Raw genomic sequence first — 26,403 nt, forward strand, 5'->3', positions numbered from 1 at the left:
CCACAAATACAAATGGGCCGTGCTCTATGAAAAGGGGGTTTAATGCATGTGCGTAAAGTGTCGTCCCAGATTAGCCTGTGCAGTCTAAACAGGCTAATCAGTGACGACACTTTCCGCTTTCATGATATTTTTCGTTTCAAGAAAGTCTCTTCTTAGCAAAAATCCATTTAAGGCGGAAAGTGTCGTCCCTGATTAGCTTGTGCACAGGCTAATCTGGGACGAAACTGTACGCACATGCATTAAACCCCCTTTTCACAGAGCACGACTCAATTTTAATTATCAGACGTTTATCCCAACAGCCCATACTATTAACTGTTGAAATCAATGTTGTTTACCATCACGCGGTTATGAACGAAATGGTCAGAATACAAATGTAGAAATAACCTACAACATATTCCCCATTATTATTATTCTTTTACGTTTACCGTATAGTCCATATCATTCCACGTACATTAACACTTGAATTTAAATCTGTTCATTTACAAAATATATTTTTTCAACACTTTATAACATTTAACTACGGTTCCAGCAAGACATGTCCCCACAGAAGCATGCGTTGACCGACACATATGGATCGCAGACGGGTCTGTTGAGTGTAGCGCCCTGGAAATAGTCGGCCCGAATGTCTGGGGTGTGAACAAGAATCCCGACTACTGGTGCAACTCCTACCCGCTCACGAACTGTTGTGCAACGTGCAAACGTCTCAAAGAGGTAAACAATATTAGGCAGTTAATGGTCTTTGTTGAGAGGTTTTATAACATTAAAGGAAGACGTGATTAACCCATTTATGCCTAGCGTCTATAAAAAGGCCTTAGCAAACAGCGTAGACCCAGATGAGACGCCGCATAATGCGGCGTCTCATCAGGGTCTGCGCTGTTTGCTTAAAATAGTTTCTGTAAGAAATATTCTAAATATAGAAAGAATTATACTAGGCACCCCTAATTTTGGAAATAAATTAATCCAATTTATAAGGATGGGAGAGTCCACTAGGCATAAATGGGTTTACTGTGAAAGTAGTTAGAGAATCGAGACAATGAAAATTGTCTACGTGGCAGTGTTGATTAATATACCTTTAAACAGATACATTTCTTTTTAACTACATGCTATATTAAATGTTTTACATTCTATGAAGGAGTCCAGAAAAATGGGTGATACATATTTATTTTACAAGTATCATTAAATAATCATTAATATGTACACATATAATTTTATTCTAAAATATATTTCTCTTTCAGTCAAGAAATATCAAAGTACCGGTACTTCCAATTATAACCACGCAGTAGGCTGGGCATGAACAATAAAAACAACGTGCGGTTTGCATGGCTTTGTTCTTTCGTTGCACGTCCACATTTGACGAAAGACTGCAAGAAAATTTACCAACGGTCCTTTACGAAGAAATTAAACAGCAAAAATAACTGATGATGTCGAACCCGAATCACCCAAACTCGATGGTCTCTAATTTTTGATTGATTCAAGATTTCTTCGACGGACCGCTATTTTATCTCTGTGTATTCATATTAGGTTGTGTTATTTGACTTGTGTGGGTGCATGCTACTTTATTTTGAAACGCTTTGAATTTATGGATTTATATCTACGTGCGTTTCTTGCTAAATATAGTATATTAAGAGAAGCTTTTCATTGTTATGATGATGTAAACCAGACGAAGTTAGTTAACACAAACGCTACTTCTTTATAGTAAATGGGGCAATCCCTATCAGAGTTAATAGCATATTTCTTGTAAACGTGTCGTCCAGATCTAAGCTTGTCTAAATTTAAAAAAGAACACCGTGACAACTCCACCTGTGTCTGTCATATAACGGCAGCTGCGACAACATAATCCAGAAGTCAATGGTCCATTATCAAAAGCGCATCATAAAGTTTCGATTTGGGACGTTTAGCTTGTTCAACATGTAGTAACATTGGCATGAGTATTCTACCAATATTCAAGCACGAATTACTAAATTATTTTGGGATTAATATTTCTTCCGTCAAAGAATTTAAAAAATCACACCGCGTGTTATCAAGCGTGTAAATTTTTGACAACTGATCTCGCTTAAGTTTCCTGTACTGTTACACATTATTAAGTCCTTAGGTTTTCTATATATACATACACATACACATCTATAGTACGTTAAGTACGCTTAATTGTACATGTTATATTAAAACTACCAAATAACGGCCTATAAAGGTACAAGATAAGTACTCAAACCTAGCCGAAAATACCAAACTTAGTTTTAATTTTTAATCTTCAAAGTGTTGCACTAAGGGTCTTCTCCTATTTCTGATACTTAAAGTAAAAGCATTTTATAAGCTATCGAAAACACATTAGTTGCGTGCGCCCTCATGGATTCTGACTAAAGATGAAACTCCTTGATCATCAAACCACACCGTAAATGAACCTCGCTCTGGGAAAACGGCGCTTAACGTATATGCGCAAAGTGTCGTTACAGATCAGCATGAGAAGTCCGCACAGTTCGTTTCTTCTAAATGCCTCTTCTAAATGAAAATCCACTTCTTGATGATAGTGACATTTGCTGACTGCAAATGCTAATTTAGGACGACACTCAAGGCATGTGAGTTAAGCCCGGGTTTCCAAGAGCGAGGCTTAAATAGTATATACGATCCTTGTGTTTTATGTAAGTGAAATTATAATTGAGCCTTGTTCTGAGAAAACTGGGCTCAGTGTATGTGCGTCAAGTGTCATCCCAGATTAGCCTGTGCATTCCTCACAGGCTAATCAGGGACGACACTTTCCGCCAAAAGTTGATTTTCGGTAAGGAGGGACTTCCTTGAAACTAAAAATACCATAAAAGCGGAAAGTGTCGTCCCTGATTAGCCTGTATGGACTGCACAGGCTAATCTGGGACGACACTTTACGCACATGCATTAAGCCCAGTTTTCGCAGAGCACGACTCATTTATACATTCGATCGTTTGAGTCGACTGAGTTCACAGATGATCATCTTTAACAAACCCTTCATGACGCACCGCCTTGATTGGTTTGCAGCCAGTATATCAAATGACAAACTAACTGGACCGTCTCAATTCAAACCATCGAGGCTCAATTCAATGCTCATCGATATTAGTACAGACAATGCGCTGTGTGTGCCTTATACAATACTAGGACATGTATTCAATTAAAAGCCTATAGTGCCGATGAAATACACGGAACTAACATGTCTATGGTGAGTTTGTGTTTGCAATAATAAGTTTGTGCAAATAAGTTTTTGATAAGTTTATTTATATCATAAACCGGTTTAAATAATTATAATTTAAGACATGCACACGTCATGTTGAGTGTCTTATGTCGATGTACAATTAATATCATACGTTATAAATAAAATCACAAGTTGAATAACAGTAGTTAATATAGGAATATGTTGATTAACTTATGTTCGCTGTTTGGCACATCATACTTGTTAGTAGCATACACACACAGAACATTACGACGAGTTTTTCTTCGCTAAATCAATCGATACGCGCTCATAATGGATTTAACAAATACAATATTTGGCAGTCAAAAGATACAGTAAATATTTCAATCACAACTTATTGTTTTAGCCAATTCGTGAACAATTTCATTTATTTCACACGTACCAGTGTGTCCAGTTATCACATACATAAAGCGCTATATGGATACAACTAATTTAACTTCATGACTATTTCTGTATTTTCAAAATGAAACCAAATGTATTCTTGTTTTGTCCTCTAGTACGAGGTTTCTACGGATGATTTCCATCTGACAGAAGAGCAGGTTCAAGGTAGCATATGAGCCACAGGCGAATTTGGGAAGACACTTTACGCACATGCATTGAACCATGTTTCATATAGCCAGACTCATATATATATGTGAGTCGTGTTTTGAGAAAACCGGGCATAATGCATGTGCGTAAAGTGTCGTCCCAGATTAGCCTGTGCAGTCAGCACAGGCTAATCAGGGACGACACTTTCCGCTTTTACTAGATTTTCGGTAAAAAGGGACTTCCTTTAAACGAAAAATATCATTAAAGCGGAAAGTGTCGTCCCTGATTAGCCTGTGCGGACTGCACAGGCTAATCTGGGACGACACTTTACGCACATGCATTGTGCCCGGTTTTCTCAGAACACGACTCAATATATTATGTGCGTAAAGTTTCTTCCCAAATTAGCCTGATATATAGATCATATATATATATGTTCGAAAGCTTGTGTGTCGGTTTGAACGATGAATGTCCATAATGGATAATAAAGGGAACAACTATGCTTTATGGATTTTTATACCACACATCGCCGGATCGAATCAGAATACCATCAGCGAAAATATGCTGACAGTGCATAGTATATTTTTTTAAGTCAGAACAGAATTCGTAGGTACGCCAAACAAATGCTGTTTATGAGTTATTGATATATTTTCAGTAACGATATACATTGATTGATACTAGTTACTAGATGTTTCCGAAGGACACAAATAACACCATATTCTGTTTTTGTTTAAAACTCAATTTATTACGGAGAAAAAACTTGAGGGTGCGCACGTTCACATGCTGGTTAACACGTTTTTACAGTTAAATCCCTATAGCAGAATTACCGTTTAAATTAAGCATGATACAAGTTCATAAAATGTAACTTTTTGAAGGAGGCCAAAAATACGGTTATGGCGAAAAAACTCGAAAAATACAGGGAGGTGCAAAACTTTACACGATACTTAATTCAATTGTAAAAGTTCAGGCTCTAGAGTGGAAACAATGTTTGTCTAACATTAGAGCTTCTGATTAAGTTTTTAGACGCACGTTACTCAGATTAAACATTCTTATCAATTTTCATTACGATTGAGTCAATTGAGGCATGCATTAAAAGATGAAAAGTGACGCTTTATCTGGGATAAATAGACTCTTACCGTATGACAGCAACAAAGCATCCACTACTACTAGATTATAGGCACTTCATTTGATGCCCGTTCCTTTGGTCATCCGTTTTCAACCCTTAGGTCGCATTTAAGTTTTATTCAAAGTAAAATGATCCTCATTGTTTATAAAGAATACACTTACCGGTACTCAACACTAGGCTAGATTTTGGAGAAGGAAAAACGCTAATCTTGAGGAACAAACGAAACTGACCAATTAAAAATTCTTAACGAAAAACGAATATTTCAAATACCGTATTTACTATGATTACAATTAAGCAAAATTACCATGTACCATGTATTCACTACAAAGGTTTGTCCAAAGCTGTGGGGATCTGGAAAACAAATATAATGGTAACTTTTTTTTTTAATCTCAATAATGAATCGAATGAATTATGCAGTGTTGTTTGAACAAATCGGTCTAAAATGTTAAAAAGTTGTTTCTTGTATTGTCCGTTTTCGATATGCACACTATGTTGGTTTCGTCTGATGTCAATTACAAGTGTTTCGTCGCAAGTGTATACATTTTGTATTTTTCAATTGTTAATTACAGTGGGGTCAGCTCGACAATATAAATATGACCATGTAAATTGTTATGACTTCCAGGTACAACGAAAAAAACACGGACGCACATAAAATGCATAAATATAAGTATTCATAAATATATAAATGAAATCATATATTTTGATTATTCAGACTTATTCAAATGTAAACACTTATCACAAGATTCGTGATTTTGCGGGAAAGAGTTGATCACATTGACAATGGAGAACTGCCGCGTAAAAAAATTAAAATTATATACAGTAGTTGCACTTTCGGCAAATGTTGGTTTTGTTGAACAAGTACCGTGTAAACAGTATTATTTGAGTCGTGTTCTGAGAGAAAACTGGGCATAATGCATGTGCGTAAAGTGTCGTCCCAGAGAGCCTGTGCAGTCCACACAGGCTAATCAGGGACGACACTTTCCGCCTAAACTGGATTTTTGCTTAGAAGAGACTTCATTTAAACGAAAAATGTCATAAAAGCGGAAGTGTCGTCCCTGATTAGCCTGTGCGGACTGCAGAGGCTAATATGGGACGACAATTTACGCACATGCATTAAGCACAGTTTTCTCGGAACGCGACTTATTTGTAGATTTTCGAGAGGCGTTCGGTCTGTTTGACAGAGAGGGAAAGGGAAGCATTAACGTGGATGATCTGAAGACTGTGCTGAGATCGCTGGGCAAGAATCCTTCCGACGAAGAGCTTCATGATATGATTAGAGAGGTCGATGACGACGGTAGGCGAGGGACAGGGGTCCGGATTGGCCCGATTTATTTATGCATGTATGAGCCGCAATGTGAGGAAACGGGGCTAACTGCATGTGCGTATAGTGTCGTCCCAGATTAGGTTGTACAGTCTACATAGGCTAATAAATGACAACAGTTTCGTTATAAAAATATTTTTTCTAAGAAGAGCCTTCCTTTAAATGAAAAAAATGCACAAAAGCAGGTGTCGTCCCTGATCAGCATGTGTGGACTGCACAAGTTAAGCTGGGACGAAACTTTAAGCACATGCACTAAGATCCGATATCATAGAGCGCGGCTCAAATGAAGAACATTTTTAACGTAACTGATCCAGAATTTGACACATATCACAACCAAACTGTTCGTTGACTAATTATCGAATTTACCGAAAGAACGCGAAAATCTTTCATGGATTAAGTTCTAAGGGGGGGGGGATCATACAATATATATGGTGAAATGAGAGATTCCGATACCAATACTTTCTTATGCTATTGTAATAGCTTAACATAACACAATCTTCATATGTGTTGTACTAGTATAAACACATTTACAGACAGCAAATTAATTTTCAATAATTTACCAAAAACTTTCAGAGAGTGGTACGATTGAATTTCCCGAATTTCTAACCATGATGATTCGCAAAGTGAAGGCGCCGGATTCTCAAGAAGAGCTTATCAACGCGTTCCGAGTGTTTGACCATGCTAACAACGGGTTCATAAGCATTCATCATCTTCGTCACGTGCTCACAGACCTTGGAGAAAAACTCAACGCCACGGAAATCAGCGAACTTTGCCGAGTGGCAGATCCCAAGGGAAACGGACAAGTAAATTATGTTGGTGCGCATGTCCTTATACTTCATTTATATACGTGTCTTGTTCTGAGAAAACTGGGCATAATGCATGTGCGTAAAGTGTCGTACCAGATCAGGGACGACACTTTCCGGTTTTATGGTATTTTTAGTTTCAAGGAAGTCCCTCCTTACCGAAAATCAAGTTTAGGCGGAAAGTGTCGTCCCTGATTAGCCTGTGCGGATAGCACAGGCTAATCTGGGATGACACTTTAGGCACATGCACTAAGCCCAAATTTTTTGAGAGCAAGACACATATGTTCAGAAGATTGTGTTAGCATACATATCGTAACTAATGTTTGGAGTGTCTTAATTAGTAGCATTCATAAAAGCTATTGGAAATCCGTTCAAGTTACAATCAATTTTTCTCCAAATTATTTATAAAGTTAATTATTAAATCAAAATTGCGAACCATAAGTGCAAAACAATTACACCTGTAATATTGTATTTTTGTAAACATAGCGTGATTAATAATTTCTCTTCTCTTTCAGAGTTTGTAAAAAATATGTCAACATAAGGTATCGGTTCTGGAATCCTTGCTCAAGTTTCAAAAGCCTTCTGCAGTTCACAGTTCAGCACATCGAATGATTGTCCTCAACGGAAATCTTCAGAAAAACAACACTGAATTGTAGAAAGTGACACATCCAACCATTAAATTGCACATGTCCAGTGTTGAACTCCTGTAAAACAAACAGTAAAAAACATGCGACAGGTCTGATGAACAAAGTGACAGCAATTATCGAAAGTGAATTATCTTTTGTGTCTCAAACTCGGTGGATAGTCATAATAAGTCTAACATGAAAATAAGCCTTGTTCTGGAAAAACCGGTCTTAATGCATGTACATAAAGTGTTGTCAGTGATCAGCTTGTCCAGTAAACACAGGCTAATCAAGGACGACACTTACCGCCTTGATTGGATTCTCGATTAGAAGAGACTTTCTTTAAACCTACGCACACGCATTAAGCCCCGTTTTTTCAAACTGTTAGAAAAAGGCTGACATCAATGAGTAACTTTATTAAATCCACTATTTCTTGGTAATTACTTATTGACATGATTTTTTATGACAACAAAAATATACAAAATACCATATCAGCAGAAAGTGTCGTCCCTGATTAGCCTGTAAGGTCTGCACAGGCTAATCTTGGACAACTCTTTTCGCACATGCATTAGGCCCGTTTTTTCATTTTAATTTTATACATGCATGGAGAGCACAGACATCAGACTGTATGGTGTAAGTGCCACTTACCTAAGATGAAATATTTGGGAGGAGCATCCCTTGCCCTTAACTCCTTCGTTTCCTAGACATTTAATTATTTCTTTAGTGAGTTACCTACCTTGCCCCAAAAATTACAAGTTTTAAGTGTTGGCTGTGTTGTTTGAATTCACTATATTTGATATTTTACCTTATCTGAATTCCTTAGAAAAGTTAAATATGCCTATTCATATTTTTAATTTTAAAAAAGTACAAAAAATATTCCTCGTTAGCAAAAGTTCTTATAAATTCGTGTCTATTTCTTTCATAAAATGCTTTAAGGCCTTCAATATTGCAATAAACCAGAAAAGAGGTGGTTCCATTAAAATCTCCTCAAGGTTGAATGATAGCGTTAATTAGTTCAAAGGACATAAATCTGTATGACAGTCACAATGAAAATGAACATTTCAAATCTTATCAGGAAATCAATTTAATCAAGGCACAAGTAGTGAAAGACTTATGTGAAAGCAATTACAATTAACAAATCATACATATAAGAGTAAAATAAAAACAAATACATACATAAGAAAACACATATGTGCAACTATGTTTTGAATATGATATTGTTCAAGGTGTGTTCTTTGAATTCTAAATACTTTTCAAGCAATGTTAAACAAAATGTGTTCTTATGCTAAATATTGCAATACATAGATAAATATAAGAGTATGGAAAATATTTCCACTTATAATTGCTGACTTTGCTATTCATAAAGTCAATACAATACTAAAACAATATTTTACACAAAGGCGCATCAACTATAAATTGTCTCGCATTCCAGATATTATCTTAATATAATGTAGGCCTAGTTCTGTAAAACTCCGCTTACTGCCTGTGCACAAAGTGTCTTTCAATATTAGCGTTCTGCACAGGCTAATCAGATAAAACAAGTTTTGCTTTTACAGCATTTTTAAGGAAGTCTCTTGTTAGCAAAAGTCCAGTCTAGGTGGAAAGTTTTGTCCCTGATTAGCCCGTGCAGTCTTTGAGGACACTTTACACACAAACATTAAACCCAGTTTCCACAAAACGTAGCTCATATCATGTGCATCACAATGAAAACTTAACATCCTCTGTATATTTTAGTTCTCTAATATTAAAAGCAAGTTAATTATAAGTTCTTGGGTCATATGGCGTCTTTGGTAAGATTACTTACATTTTTCCTCGAAAAAGGTTAATATATGTATTATGTATGCTAGTATGTTAATAAAATATGCTTGTGCTTGCTTATTCTTAAATAATAAAAATTAAAAGTTTCATAGAGGTAAAATGTATTAAGTTACACTTATGTTTGTATCAACAATGTGGCACAACTTTTGTCAATTCTGTCATAGAATTAACATATTAAAAATCTTAACAAAATACAGCTCGCTTTTGTGTACATGTAGTATTTCTCTTGCTTTCAATGATCTTTCATACAAAAATATTATTTTTGACTGAATGCAGTAAATATAATCTATATCATGAATAGTTGAAAAGTAATGCAGATAGCTTTTTTTGTGATAAGAACAGTTTTCACTGCATATCTTTGCAGTTACCGGTTTGAGCACTTCATTTGCATTTCATTAGCACTTTAAAATAATCACATTTGAGTGTTCAAAAACCAATTGAACTGGAAACCTGAACATGCATCGTGATGAAGTGACTAAAGCATGTTACAACATGAACATTATTGCTACATAAATAAGTCGTATACACCATTTAACTGTTCAAATAAAAGCATATCATACAAACAAATACTTAACATCAGATCAATTAAAGCCGTCTATGTAAACAACCATAATACTGACAACACTACCAAAAAGGCAATGGAGCATTCTCAGCATAGAGACTTGACATAAGCCCCCAAAATGCTAACAAGAGTTCCGCGGTCGGAGATGACCGCATTGAAGCCGGATTTTTGATTTAAATGACAGGAAAGTACCTTTCGTGTTTTTGTCAATGCAATACTTAAATTACTGAAATATTGTTCAAAGGTCAAAATGAAATGTAAGTACTTTTCAAGGCATGAGCAAACCTTGTGTTATGTTTTGAATGCATGCATATACATGAACAACAATAACATTTAAGGTCACAAATATGAACTTGAATTGACAATTAGGAAAGTTTGATCTCAATTTTTTTATTAGCAAATTAGTAAGATATTGTTTGAAGTTTCCATCAATTTCATTATCAAATGTAAGAAAATAAACTTCTCACGGTGACCTTGACCTTAAAATGACCAGTGGTCATCTACTAGTTCTGGCCAACCTTCATATCAAGTTTGAAGACTCTAGGTCTAAGCATACCAAAGTATTAACAACTTTAACATATTTACATCCAAGGTCACAGTGACCTCGACCTTCAAATGAATGACCTTGAAATGACCAGTGGTCATCTAAGTGTGCTTGCAAACCTTTACGTCAAGTTTGAGATTCTAGGTCCAAGCATACCAAAGTTACAACAATTTTAACATTTTAACATTTAAGTTCACAGTGACCTTGACCTTCAAATGAATGACATTGAAATGAATGACCTTGAAATGACCAGTGGTCATCTAAGTGTGCTTGCAAACCTTTACGTCAAGTTTGAGATTCTAGGTCCAAGCATACCAAAGTTATAACAATTTTAACATTTTAACATTGAAGGTCACAGTGACCTTGACCTTCAAATGAATGACATTGAAATGAGCAGTGGTGATCTTCTAGTACTGGCCAACCTTTATGTCAAGTTTGAAGACTCTAGGTACAAGCATACCAAAGTTATAACATGGAATAAGAACTTTAACATTTTTACCTACCAAAGTTATAAGAACTTTAACATTTTTACATTCAAGGTCACAGTGACCTTGACCTTAGAATGAATGACCTTGAAATGACCAGTGGTCATCTAAGTGTGCTTGCAAACCTTCATGTCAAGTTTGAAGACTCTATGTCCAAGCATACCAAAGTTATAACAATTTTAACATTTTAACATTTAAGGTCACAGTGACCTTGACCTTCAAATGAATGACATTGAAATGACCAGTGGTCATCTTCTAGTACTGGCCAATCTTTATTTCAAGTTTGAAGACTCTAGGTACAAGCATACCAAAGTTATAACATGAAATAAGAACTTTAACATTTTTACATTCAAGGTCACAGTGACCTTGACCTTCAAATGAATGACCTTGAAATGTCCAGTGGTTACTTACTAGTTCTGGCCAACCTTCATGTCAAGTTTCAAGACTCTAGGTCCAAGCATACCAAAGTTATAACAACTTTAACATTTTTACATTCAAGGTCACAGTGACCTTGACCTTCAAATGAATGACCTTGAAATGTCCAGTGGTTACTTACTAGTTCTGGCCAACCTTCATGTCAAGTTTCAAGACTCTAGGTCCAAGCATACCAAAGTTATAACAACTTTAACATTTTTATATTGAAGGTCACAGTGACCTTCACCTTCAAATGAATGACCTTGAAATGACCAGTGGTCATCTGTTAATCCTGGCCAACCTTCATGTCAAGTTTGAAGACTCTAGGTCCAAGCATACCAAAGTTATACCATGAAATAAGAACTTTAACATTTTTACATTCAAGGTCACAGTGACCTTGACCTTCAAATGAATAACCTTGAAATGACCAGTGGTTACTAACTAGTTATGGCCAACCTTCATGTCAAGTTTCAAGACTCTAGGTCCAAGCATACCAAAGTTATAAGAACTTTAACATTTTTTATATTGAAGGTCACAGTGACCTTGACCTTCAAATGAATGACCTTGAAATGACCAGTGGTCATCTGTTAATCCTGGCCAACCTTCATGTCAAGTTTGAAGACTCTAGGTCCAAGCATACCAAAGTTATACCATGAAATAAGAACTTTAACATTTTCGAGCACGCCGCCCGCCCGCCCGCCCCCCCCCCCCCCGCCCCCCCGCCCGCCCGACAACATCAATCTATAAGCCGAGATTTTTTCGAAAAAAATCCGGCTAATAAAAGCATGTTAATTTCTCTGTGGATTTCTGACTCAATTTCTTCAACAACACCACTTTATGCCTAACATCATAAAGACTTGAGCAGTGTTCTGGAGAAACTTGGCTTCCTGCATCTGTGTGTAAAGTGTTGCCCATCATTAGACAAAGCAATCCACACAGGCTAATCACAACACTTCCTGCTTAGACTGGATTTATATTTAGAAATGACATCCTTAAAGCAAAAAATTCTGTAAAAGCAAAAAGTGTTGTACGTGATACGCCTGTGCGGACATGGATTAAGCCCTGTTTTCCCAGAACATGTCTCACTTGAATGACATTGTAGATCTCAGGATTGTTGGGACATTGACATGGCTATAGCTTGCTGTAACATCTCTTCTTCTGTCATCTGACTCATCTCTGCAAGAGAGATTGTAACCTGATATGAACAACATTTCTCAGACACACAGGATCTCCATTTTGCAAAATGTAGCATTATTTTTAGTTGATCAACAATTTGTAGGACGATTGTCAAAAATAGAAAAAAAATTTGGGATGAATATCTGATTTCACTAAGTGCGCAGAGTATGAATCAAACTTTTGATTTACTAGTATATCTGCTCTCTGATTGGTTAAGATTGGGTCAATCATTTACATGATGCATTCAAGGTTTTTCTCCTCACTGAGGAGCAGTTGCTTTTTTTTAAGAAGGTGTTGTATGATTCATGTAAATGTTATCTAGCAATATTAAAATTCACAAAAGTTCAAAATTAAATATGAAGGCATATTTCCCACACAAAGAAATTTTTTGATTGCATCTAACTCCGAAATATGAATCAAAACTTAAAATATGAAAGTGTGGGAAACTTGCCTTCATATTCTATTATGTCATTAAATGTCCAAAAATTGTCAAAATTTAGGTTATTCTGCTGAACTATACATGTTTGTGGTCAATTGTAGAGATGTTTAACGCAATTTGTAAGGCAAAAGTGCTTTTGAATGAGAGAGATAAGATGTTAAGCTCCACAAATATACCAAATTTATGATGATTTGTGAAACTTATTTTTTTACAAGTTCATAGGGCATATAAAGCTGCTTCGTGAACCTAGTCCTTTCACTAATCATTATGTCTCCTTGCAAAAGAGAAAAACAAACTCAATTGATTTATGGTAAAGTTACATTGAATTCTGCCAACATAATTATTAGTACCATAGGTGGCAATTTAGTAAGTTATTTGACAGATACTAAAACATAACATTGGTACAAACTTTATGCTAAATGAACAAGAAGTTTCACATTTGTTGGTTAAAATATAAGGTAAATGAGTTGGCTTGGGTGTTATCATATTAGAGTAATTTGCTGATCCTGATGTGTCTCTCTGCAAAGAGAAACATGTTTAGTTTAACATTAAGTTTATTAGTTTGTGTCTCAATCATTATAGAAAATGTGCCCAAGTTTCATGGGCTGCAAGACATTTGTCCCTTCTTTAACAAAACCCTGTCAGAACACTGACCATACCACTGATACATGTAAGCACTTACAGTAAGCAATTATCCAGTAAACTAAACAAAAGTGTAGCAACTAAATGCTTGAAACTATACATTGCTTTACACATAAGTCATCTATAAAAGAAATGGTCCAATAAACAATAACAAAGAATGCAGGTCAACAAACTGGACATTTGATAAAATCCTAAAACACGATATTACTAATTAACTGTCATTGGCTACGGAGCCCACTTCCAGATCCACCACAGAAGAGCAGCTTAACTACTCCATAATGTATATGAGACCAGCTCTGAGAAAACAGAGCTAAATGAAGTTGTGTAAAGTGTCCTTCCAGCAGTCCGCACAGGCTTATAAGGGACAACATTTTCCTCTGTAATAGTCATTTTTGTTTAAATCAAAGTCTCTTCTAAACTAACATTCAGTCTAGGTGGAAAGTGTCATCCCTGATTAGCCTGTGCATTCTGCACAGGCTTATCTGGGATGATACTTTACGCACATGCACTTAGCCCCGTTTTCGCAGGGCGAGGCTCATTTAAAGCATGAAAAGGCAATAAATAACATCAAAGATATCTGATGTGTTACATTTTAGATGACTGGCCCATCAAATTTCAGTTCATGATATAAAGCTGCACAATCTTGACTAGACAATCATCATGGTCAGTAATGATACATTTTTTATTGTTAGTTGAGAAAATTTTTAGATAAAAAGTCATCATAAAGTTCTTGATTTCATAGCTTTTATTTACCTGATACAGGAGTATTATCAACTGCTTTCTCAGAACTGGCACCATTTGAGACTTCTGAAGAAACACTGTTTGATTTTGCAACGTCTCCATTGTCATTATAGGAATTGGATTTCTCTAATCTACTTAAATAAGCAAGTCTTTTCTGTCTCACTTCATCTAAAACCGGTTCTGGACCACTTCCTGTTTCAGCAGACGGCACTCTTGCCCCTCCCAAAGTCTGTCCTGATTGGTCAACAGTGGTGGATTTGACATCACTTTCATTTGCAGCAGAAGTAACAGTGGCGCCCTCTTCAGTCTTTCTTGATTTTACACCAGAATGGGGCTTAGAAATTGTGCTCGTAGAAGGAAGACTTTGAGGTGAGAACTCATTGTTTATAAATTCTGTATCACAGAATCCTGTTTCCATCCGCGTTATACTCTCTTCTATATATCCTGAAATGAAACAATAATTTAACACTGTTAACAACTCATGCTACCCAAATTCTTAATAAATATTAAAGCATCATAAAATATTATTAACATACTAGCCACAATAAACAGAACACCTACAGTAACAATACTAAGATCATGATATAAACCAGGCTCAGGGAAAACAGTTTTTTTTTGCACATGCTCAAAGTGTTGTCTCAGATACGAAATCCGCACAGGCTTATCAGGGACAAAACTTTCGGGCTTAACTGGATTTTCGCTATGAAGAGACTTCCTTTAAATGAAAAATAGCATAAAAGCGGAGAGTGATGTCCCTGATTAGCCTGTGCACATGCCCTAAGCCCTTTTTTCAAAGAGACTGGCTTAACTCCATACTCAAATAAAAGCTTTGTATTACATGATCTGCATTCATTTTATGATATGTTTGTACAGACCTATTGCAAAGTTATAAATAGTATTTTCAGTTTGAACGCTCTCACTTCTTAATGTCAGACACGTTAAGTCTTTTTTTAAGTAATGGTACTTTCATGAATGCAACACTGAAGAATAGTGAAAACAAATGGACTAAATTGACCTTTCGACAGCCGATTGATTGACAGGCTTATTTACCAATCAGATTACAGCATAGATTAGGCCCGTTACTATCCGCCATTTTGTCCGTCAAACTCGCCGTTGTCCGACACATAAGCTTATACGTAATTCTGTGTTTTAAACAAAGAAAATGGTTGAAAGGTGCTGTTATGGCACTTGTTATTCAGACACAAGGTATCCAGAACGGTTAAAAGATGGAAGTACGTTTTTTCCGTTCCCTCAACCAGGTACTTATCTTGAAAAATTCAAACGTTGGATTTGTCTTTGTGGTCGTCCACACGAACAGCTTAATCTCAACATATTAAGCGATCGCCCGAAAGCAAAACACAGTCGTTATAATAAGATACTACGCGAAAATAGAAAATGTAAGTTTTGCAACGGACACGTTATAAAAAAGAGTATAACTTTGTACTTGTTTATCCTCTATATAGACAAATTAAAAAGGAACATTTAAAACCATTTTTCAAAGGTGGCCAACGTTAAATAAATTTGACATTCTAATGCAGTCGGCAAATAAATAAGACATTATAAACTTTGCTAGATTTTTTTTAATGCTAATGAAATCGTAATAATAAAGACAATCAGTTATTATTTTTAATAATATCACATAGAATAAAACATTTTTTATTTCTTTCGGTTTAAGTCTTCCAAATTTAATGTAAGTTAAGAAACTATTTTCAAATGCGCAAGTAATTATCAATAGGGGCCAATAAGTGTCATTTTACACCATATGTGGGCTTTCTACTAATCCGTTATCAAAACAGGTGCCGCAAATTGTGAATGACCCTTTGAAAACCCGGTCTGATTAGCGAGTTTTTTGTACATGAAAATTCTTTCAACTTTTTATATTTTAAACATTGCAGAAGATAGTTTTCGAGGAAATAATAATATATAATAATATATTGTGTATGTTACTTTTTTGACGACTTTGACTTTGTTATACGATTATAACAATGCGCATGGGTCATTTTGACCAAACACATTGTAGATATGTGTTATATCGGATTTCAATAAAAACGTTCTTCGTCTTCTATTATAATAAATTTACTTACCTGTGCCACATTTGCGATGTTGCCATCGGTTGCAAAAATGAACGGCTTTTAATTAAAAAACTGAAACATCTATAACTCAAGGAAAAATATTGTGACTAACAAACAATTCATACTGTATGCGATAATTGGCGATAATTTTGCCGACTTTGATGATAAATTTAACGGCTTTTAAGTAGACTAATAAAAAAGTTTTGACTATTTAATAGATATGATAATCATATTCAGCACCACTATTCAATGATAATAAAAACTATTGTATGGCCTTTCTGGTATACCATGAGGCCTTTTTGGTTCACTTATGCGGCCGATTCGCGTTGCCATTTTTATGACGGACTTCGGCGGAATGACCCCCCTTGAAATCGGTGGGCGTGGCTTCACTCTCGCTGTCAAAAGGTCAATTACACCTAAACATCTATTATTTTAAGCCCGAAGTTGGCTAAATGCATGTGCATAAAGTGTCGTAGAGTGTCAACACTTTCGCTTTAATGGAGTTTTTTTGTACTTAGCCAGTACATACCTTCCATACTCAACTGAAGAGCCCTCTGCAGTGAGACATCGTCAGTCTCGTTCAACCTCTTACTGGCAGCAATCGCCTTGGCAACACCCTCGTCGTCTTCACCAGCAGTCTCCTGGACACCCCTTCTCCTCCCTCGCTCAGTGATCAGCTGTGGTTTGATTGGCTGTACCGCTGGGCAGAGGCGGAGTAAAGGGTCAGCCTCGCACTCTGATAGGTCACCATTGATGATGAATATAGAGTAGCCTAGAAAGTACAGTTTATATTTATGATTGTTATATTAATGTAACAAGAGCTTTGTCCCAAACATGAGTAATGACCCTGTACTTCCTAATCTTTGTTCATGGGCAAATAACTGGATTAGATAGGAGGAAAAGTGTTTTGTAGATCTACACTTCCAGGTAATTAATTCTTTTAGTTTCATTTTAAGTGTTAGAGAAATGTTGACCAACCTTATGACAGGGTTCCCAGCTTTTTGTATGAGCAAAATTCCCTGATTTTTTCCTGATGGAAATAAACATTCCAGGATCAAAATTTCGACCTATTTCTTGTTTAAGACACCTTCAATATATATATATAGGTGCTATATGAACACAGAGAAATAGAGAAAGAAGTAGTTATTTACTAAAACATGTAGTACACTAAGCTACATGTATACTACAAAGCCACCATAGCCATGCAGATGAATCGATTTGCTGTTTTAATTTATGGACTTTTTGGCACACGTTGGGAAAGTCTGACCATACAAAATTTCAAGATTTTTCCCTGATTTCAGAAATTTTCCCCAAATTTTCTGACTTTTCCCTGACTGGAAAAAGTGAAAGACTTTTTCCAGGTTTTCCTGATTTCCAGGTTGGCTGGGAACTCAGTATGAAGTTGTACACTGACAAACAGACAGAAGAAAGACAGCGTCATTATAACTCTTCTCTTGCGGGCATATTATCTGAAGCCAACTGTATTAAAACTTTTTATCTGATTAGTTTCCTGTACGTTTCCCTACGAGTTTGGAAGATTCTCTTCTTGAAAAGATTGTGACAATATTTTCTGTTAGAATATTTAACCTTTTATGTAGAAAGGGGGACACTATATCTACCTCACCTGTGCTGATATGATAGCTTTGATTATTTAAAGTTATGATGAAGTAATTATTATAAAAGTAATGATGAAGTAATTATTATGGTGACTACAAAATGTTAACGTTCCTGAAAAGAAATTCGAAGTACCGGTAACCATATTACAGCAAGTTCAAAACATTATCAAAACAAATTATAATTTTATTGAGATGAATAATAAATTAATAAGTTGACAATGGTCCATTTGGAGAATTGATAGAACTTTCCTGGTACACACCTTTAGACAGAGCCCATATCAGATTCAACATGTTTATGTATAAATAATAAACAAGAGGCTACACAAAATAAGGTTTGGGAACATCAACTCACTCTCATGTTCAGTTGAGAATTATTCCGAATCGCAAAACATTTTGCAGAATTGGCTACTTAAATTCATAAAATAAAAATTGACACAAAAATAGAGAAACAAATCATACCATCTTGTTGCAACTGAACAAGGAACATTCCCAGGAAAGTGTCTGAGATAAGTTCAGGACCAGTCAGTAGCGAGTTCAGGTTGAACCACTGATTGCCTATCTTTCGTACTGTCAGCCAGTGCTCGTTAAAGTTGCATATATAGGATCGCATCTGCCTGTAATATATTGAACAGAACTAGAAATATGTTCAACACTTCAATTTACAGTCCTGCTAAGGGGACCATAATTTGTAACACATCATTAGCGCATAACAGAAATAAATAACATAAAATCAGTGTTTTTTTTGTGTTTTGGGACAAAAAGGGAAAATAAATTAAGATATGAATAAGTACATATTAATATTGTATTTTGTTATAATACATTAATCAAATGCTTTGCTACAAATGCTAAATAAGATTATGCTCATATTTTGTAGAATGATAACTGCATGAATTGTTTACAAAAACATTATTTTAATTTTTTGTCAAAATTAAGTCATTTCTATTTTTGAAACAAAGTAACATGGAGATAATAATTTACTGTAGGCACAAATATTTATATTTTTATTAACCTAAAAAGTCCCCGATAACAACATACTTGTTAAAATTATAACTAGAGTTCCATTGTCACAAAGAAAAAGCAGTCAAGAAATCTTTTTAAAGTTAAGATTTGTCAAAGCTTTAATTGATTTCATAAACTTGAACTTTGACCTTGTATTGACGTTGTTAAATTTTTACCTTAAACTGTAACATTGACCTAAGGCCAGACGCCTGTGAAAGAAATGCAGTCCAAAAAGGATTTTCAAAGTTGGAAATCAATAAAAAATAATTCCTGGACAAAGTTAGACCCGAATCCAGTTTTAGTGGTTGATTCCGTACAATATATTAGAACATAGACCTTAAATTGTTACCTTGACCCTTGACCTAGGGGTATGGGTCTTGTATTTGACATTGACTGACCATGTTTACCATCATTGTGTAGTTGTTTGAAGATCCATCCGTGACAGATAATTTTATGGATCAGACAAAAACTTAACTGCCTACATACCTAAGTTAGTAACTACTCAATAAAAATTATTTATGGCCGGTGTTCAAGCAAGCATTTAAAAAGCTCATTCGAAACTCTGTTGTTGTTTTTTCGTAAAAAACAATTTGAGAAATCATGTTGTGATTTAAATTTTTTGATAACAAGATAACACAATCCTAAAAATCCCTTTATTGGAATTGTTTTCAAGAAAAATGTGTGGTAAAACAAAATTTCTTAAAACAAAAAAATCATAATTTTTCCTGAAAAAAAAATAACAGTGACAGAAAGATAAGCTTTTAGTTAAAACCACAAATATATATGTGAAAACACATTTGCCAGTAATAAATTGCACATGAAAGATCCCGTGAAAGACATTTCAAATAAGACATTCAGCAATTCATATATGAGCCTTGCTCTGTGAAAACTGGGCTTAATGCCTGTGTGTAAAGTGTCGTCCCAGATTAGCCGGTGCAGTCTGCAGAGACTACTCTAGAACAATACTTTCAGCATTTATGGATGTTTTTTGTTTAAAGGAAGACTCTTCTAACCAACAAGAGCACCGCATAACCGGTGCCTCGCTCGTCTGCCGGTGCAGTTTTGAAAAAATGAAAGCTTGTCAGAATGTTTTTTTGAAGGTCACGGTGACCTTTACCTTTGACCTAGTGACCCCAAATATGGGTGTGACATGTGGAACTCATCAAGGTGCAGCTACATATGAAGTTTCAAAGTTGCAGGTTGAAGCACTTTGATTTTAGAGCCAATGTTCAAAACCTTAACAAAATATTTAGGTTTTAGCACGACGCGGACCTCGGACGGGGGACTTCAGACGACACAACGAGCTGGCTTAGACAATACCTCGGGTTTTCTCCGAAAACAGCCTAGCTAAAAATTGAGTGAAGGCCGAAAAAGTTGTCCCTCATTAGCCTATGCTGACTGCACTGGCTAATCTTGGATAACACAAACTCTTAACCCAATTTTCCCAAAATGAGGCTCATAATTGCTTACGTCGGATCCCGTTTGGCCAGTTTGGACATTTCTGCAGAGGAGTTGTACGGCAGCAGCTCCAGGCCCATGACCTGTAGAGCCTGCGCAATCACCTGTATACTGAAGTAGCCACTGTCATCAAAGTTATTAGAGGGTTGCTGAAATTATTGACAAGCAAATGCAACCTGCATGTCAAGTGCCAAGTAGTGTTACGTCATGATTATCTTGATTATTACTTTTAAGCAGGCCACTTAAATTCAGAAGTAACATTGCTTGATGTTTAACTGATGAAATATTTTCCTTGACATTTTGTGGGAAAATTTGCAGTTGAAATTAGTACATACAGCTTTTAGTGTTCAAATTATATGACATATATCCCAGTGGTAGCCATTTTAACAAATTAATTTTGTTACACTAATATAATTTTTTTATTGGTAATTAAAATATGCATTAAATTGCATATTTAGTTTGTTTTAAGTGTTAGATATGTACATAAACTTTAAGTCCATTTCCCATATTTGTTCCTGATATAACTTCAGTAAAAAAGATCGATCCAATATTGGAACCAAGTCATATACATGTAGTAAATAAAATAAATGAGCCTTGCTATCAAAAAACAGAGCTAAATGTATGTGGGTAGTCCGCACAGGCTAATCAGGTACAACATGATCCGCTTGGATATTTTTTTCTAAGGAAAACCTCTTTTGAACAAAAAACCAAGCCTAGGTGGAAAGTGTTGACCCTGACAGTTTTTTTTCAGCTTTTTGGGAAGATAGCCCATGGCTTTGAAATTGGGAATTTTATCGGCATTTTAAAGAAATTGGTAAAATAAATTGGGATTTAAAACTAAATGAATGAGTTCAGCATCTTTAATCACAAACGCCACCATGATCAACAGTTTTCAGAATAATAAGCTCACACAAAGTTTTCAGTCACATAAGGAACCATTTTATTAGGAGGCGCTTCATCTTCTTCTGAAAAACTACTGCTTTCAACATGTTGAATATCAGTCAGCACTTTGCTTTCGGAAATCAACGATGACAATGCAAAAGAGTCACTGGTTATTAAATTACTATCATTTACAATGGAAGGAATTTCAATGGGAAGACTTGTACTTCTTGACGATGTTTGTTTATTTAATGACGCTTGCTTAAAAAAACAGTTTTCGTTTTGCCGTCAGGGTTTTGCTTAGGAATCTGTTTCATGTAATATTTCGAATTGCGCGACATCTTTGTTTTCCATTCAGCCGAATCACTAACTCTTGAATTTCATTGCAAATATAATAAGCACATGAACAACACGGAGAATATTGTGCACACGAATAATGCCGACGTTATCCACATCGAGGTATAGTCTAAAACCCGTACAAGACTGGATTGAACTACGCTTTGTTAAAAAGCGAAACAGTAGATGTCATTAGCGTTTTTTTTCCCAATTGGGTATTTTTTAGCAAATTTTGGGAAAAAAGTATACTTTTTGCAATTGGGAATAAAGCCGAATTTGGCAATAAAATAGGGCCAAAAAAAACCTGCCTGATAAAGTGATTAGCCTGTGCGCACTGCAAATGCTAATCTGGGACGACACTTAATGCACATGCATTAAGCCATTGCAAGACTCATATATATATATATCTTCCCACCGCCATAAACTTCACATATCCCTCTGTGTGTACGCCTGCCTCAGCCATCTGTTCCCTCTCCTTCTCGTCCAGTTCTCTGGCTATGGTGGCGAGATCCACAGCTGAGAAGTATGGTCCCTGCAGCAGGTTGTTCAGACAGTGCTGAGCACACAGCAGCCCCTCTTGCTGTAACAGAAAATCATGAATCACGATGAATTACAGTAACTTTTATTTGAAAAAAAAAATTTGAAGAGCATTTAATGAGAAACTATTTGATGTATAAGAAGTAAACTAAACATGATGCTGAGTGTGAGTACTTGAATCTTTAGACTCAATAAGATTATAACATCAGATCTACATTCCACAGGAATTTCATGCTTGACTGAGCAAACATATTGTAAGAAATCTTCAAAACAAAATCTAAAATATATTGACGATCTGTCCAAATCTAAATAAAACAAACATTACTCGCATTGTTGTCAAAGGATTCAACACTCCTGTAATCTTTTGCACTTTTAAAAATGACTTGATTAATATAAAAATGTACATGTATGTTGTCAATTTTTTTATATTCATGGTTTCTGATGCCCCTGATTAGACAAAGAAACCAGTTCAATGTTTTTCTTATACTGACCACATTACTTCACCATGAGGGATACAACTTTAAACAGGGTAACTCTTATATAACAAATTGATTAGTGAATCTTTTTTATTTTACTTTTTGTAAATACAGTCGATTGGTGTATAACGGATAGCTAAAGACTTCGAGTCTCATTTCAATGTAAACACCATGCATTCAGTAATTAAACCATTTAACCTAGATAGACACATGTCTTTCCTATTGAAACATGCCAGCGGATTTCAAATTTCCGAAAAAATATTATTTGTTTACAGCGCGAATTTCATGGTACACTGATTCAGCCATTACCAGATCGCTTAGGTCTTTATCGGATTACATGTGTATCGTGTTTTTTCTTGAAATTTGACACAGCATTTGTAAAAAATAATTGAAATATATGTACATTTCCAGAAAGGAAATTCATTTGTGCGTTTAATAAGACCAAGTTCATGGAAATCGCTGCACAATTGATGAAGTAATGGCTGTTCGAAGCGATGCACCCTATATTCGGGTCATTTTGACTGAATACCTTGTTATATATATATAGATTTGATAGTGAAAAATATGTTTTCAGAGAAATCGATTTTTCGTTATAATTTGATCATTTTTCATTAAATATGATGTTTTCACTAATTAATATCATAGCCACACGCTAACCACATGTGTATTGGACAACTTCAATTGAGTTTATATTTATTTTGAAACAATCCCCACATTCCTGAATATGGGTCACCACATGTCCGTTATTCACTAAATCCCGACTTGCAGCTTTCATGCTTTTTTTATATGGTACGCATCAATTTGGTTTCTGAGCATTCTTACTTTTGTAAAGGACACATAATACTAAAATATTACATCAATGAACATTATGTTTACCAAACAAAATCTGCAAAATTCAAAAAAACACTTGTCTGCACTTTTCCTGTCGTCACAAAAACGGTGCGTACATAACGTGACCTTGTTTTGCTTCCGAAAAAAGAAACAGTTGTAAACATTGACACACGTCAACAAAAACATTAATCGACTTAACAATGAAAGTCTTTTTGTATTCAATTCATAGAAAGCTATAAATCTTAACATAAATAAAAGTATTTTGCAAAAAAACGTTTAACCTATCCGTTACTCACTTAAATTCGCTATACACCAATCGACTGTAAGGCGCATTGTTTTCAAATATTGTAAAACAGTTAAGTACAATAGATAACATGACATGGCCTATGTTTAAAATGGAGGAGAGATAGTACAAGGCGGGTGCTGGAGGTTTCGGTAAATGACAAGTTCGGTAAATTGATTTATAGAGTAAAAGCCGTGGAGGTTTCGGTAAATTGATTTTATAGAGGAGGTATACCTACAACGAGGTGTTAATGACACCTATTATCGGCTTACAATAACATTAGGGGCATTTATTTGCAAACTGTGGATTAATTTTGAGCAGAGTAATTAATGCTATGCCTAAGGTAAAGAATTAAGGGAAATGAAAATGCAACCTCTGAAAAACGAATTCTGTTAGGAAATTTTTGGTTAATTTTACGATTTAAATAACGCAATACTGTTGTTTGTTTTTTAAATTGGTGCTTTTATTTAAATAACATAATAGTAACATAATAGTAATAAGAAATAATGATTTATGGCGAAATCAATGTAAGCTCTTCAATTAAGTTTAATGCTATTTTAAAAAGTTTCTTGTAAAATATGATTTAATAAAAATGATTTCATGTTGAATTTTATATTTATTTATATGTTTTATTATTTCTCTCTGGTTTCTGGTTGAAAAAAACACAAGAAAAAACAATATATAAAATTTAACTGATAACTAGGAAAAAGAAGCGAGAAATTTATTTATATACGAAACAAACATATTTGATCTTAGTATTTTAAACCACCGAAACTTAACCATTACAGTATATAAACATGAGGTAGTTTGCCAACATAATGAATATGTATCCCAGCTCTTGCCACGTGGAGGCCACCTCTTGTAAGAGCCACATTATTATTTTTTTTTAACTGATAGGCTTTAATTAAGGTTTTTATCAACTAACTGTTTAAAAACATATATAAAATACAAAACGACCATGACCTTAATATATAATTTACCTCCATCAATTAGAATATTTATAGGTTGCAAGCCTGGATAATTAATAATAACACTTTGCAAACATCTCTAATTTGATAAAATCAAGTCCGTACATTTAAACCGATAAATTAATTAGTGCCAAAAACTCAATTAATGTACATCAAAATTAATCCACAGTTTGCAAATAAATGCCCCTAATGTTATTGTAAGCCGATAATAGGTGTCATTAACACCTCGTTGTAGGTATACCTCCTCTATAAAATCAATTTACCGAAACCTCCACGGCTTTTACTCTATAAATCAATTTACCGAACTTGTCATTTACCGAAACCTCCATAACCCGTACAAGGCTCTATATTTAAAAAGGAAATGGTACAGTTGGTTTAAAAATATAGTAATTTTAAAAGTTTAACAATTGTCATAATGTAGGATATGTGTGTGTGCGTTTTTATACAAATCACATGTTGCATTCAATTAGGTTTGTTTTCCGAATCTACTATCCGAAAAATAGTTGTTGTACATATGAAGTACAAAAACTATTGTATGTGATTATGAAGCATGTTGAACATTCGGATATTTGAACGCGTTGCTAAGAATTTATCAAATGTGTAAATTCAAAATAACTAAATGCAAGCTTTCCTTACTCTTTCATGAAAAATAGCATCCATCTCGAAAATTTTCAGAATTTAGGTTATTTGTTACTAAACATGTAGGTTATTTTTCATCTGTAATCTGAATGAATACTTTGAGGCGACCAATATTGACTTTTATTCAACGGGGAGTGCGCATGGAGTAAATATGAGCTAGGCAATTGTCCCACTTTTGTCGATATTGCGGCCTTAAAACATTCAATAGATGATGAGTTCACATTACTGTCACTGAGTAAATTCCAGATATGAATGAAAGAACGAGAATGAAATTTATCACTGTTAGTGTGTAGTGGCTTGAAGCACTTATAGTTATTGTTCACTGATTTTAACACTATATTTTGATGGGTGTAGTCTTCAAACTTCTTAGCCTTAATAGTGCGTTTCGGTCTTAATCGATGCAAATAGTTATCAATATTGATGGCCGGTACGTGCCCTTCCACTACATTGTACAGGACGACAATCTCTGCTGGCGTCGCCTCTCTTGCAGGGGCGTAGGTAATGGGAAGGCAGGGGAGACGGCCGCCTCCCCATTATTTCGGCTAGTCGTCGTTATATAAATAAAACGTAAAATCCCCCAAAATCGCCGCCCCAAAACCAGTATTTTTGAAATCACGCGCCGTCAGTGCAGAAGCCATGTGTCCGGCCTCTCCGTCTGCTCCGAGGTTGCCGTTAGTGATGTGTCAATATCCCTTGTTAGGTGTCATAAACCAGGGGCCCGGGTAAATGTCATTGCGTTAATTGTTTTATTGTTCTTTTCCGTGATTGCACTGTCGGTGTTTTAATTAAGGACAGGCTTTTCTTTTCACTTTAATTGATCGCTTTAATTAAAAGATAACTGCATGCCACTTAAAAACAATTTAGAGTAAATAATTA

General features: G+C 35.2%; 2 protein-coding genes across 2 annotated transcripts; one reads left to right on the forward strand and one right to left on the reverse strand.

Moving 5' to 3' along the window:
* Positions 1 to 2,953: 2,953 nt before the first annotated feature.
* Positions 2,954 to 9,421, forward strand: LOC127875208 (calmodulin-A-like). Its single transcript, XM_052420068.1, has 5 exons — positions 2,954 to 3,184; positions 3,712 to 3,760; positions 6,016 to 6,159; positions 6,760 to 7,002; positions 7,505 to 9,421. The coding sequence occupies exons 1-5, from the start codon at positions 3,176 to 3,178 to the stop codon at positions 7,528 to 7,530; spliced, it is 471 nt and encodes a 156-aa protein (XP_052276028.1). The 5' UTR covers positions 2,954 to 3,175; the 3' UTR covers positions 7,531 to 9,421.
* LOC127875200 (ataxin-3-like) lies at positions 7,442 to 25,683 on the reverse strand. Its single transcript, XM_052420056.1, has 8 exons — positions 25,525 to 25,683; positions 22,209 to 22,373; positions 20,591 to 20,727; positions 18,581 to 18,735; positions 17,035 to 17,277; positions 14,446 to 14,877; positions 12,522 to 12,611; positions 7,442 to 7,693 (listed from the first exon to the last, which is right to left on the reverse strand). The coding sequence occupies exons 1-7, from the start codon at positions 25,546 to 25,548 to the stop codon at positions 12,541 to 12,543; spliced, it is 1,227 nt and encodes a 408-aa protein (XP_052276016.1). The 5' UTR covers positions 25,549 to 25,683; the 3' UTR covers positions 7,442 to 7,693; positions 12,522 to 12,540.
* Positions 25,684 to 26,403: the final 720 nt, after the last annotated feature.

Source organism: Dreissena polymorpha, chromosome 3 (genome assembly GCF_020536995.1).
Source record: "Dreissena polymorpha isolate Duluth1 chromosome 3, UMN_Dpol_1.0, whole genome shotgun sequence".
NCBI lineage: Eukaryota > Metazoa > Mollusca > Bivalvia > Myida > Dreissenidae > Dreissena > Dreissena polymorpha.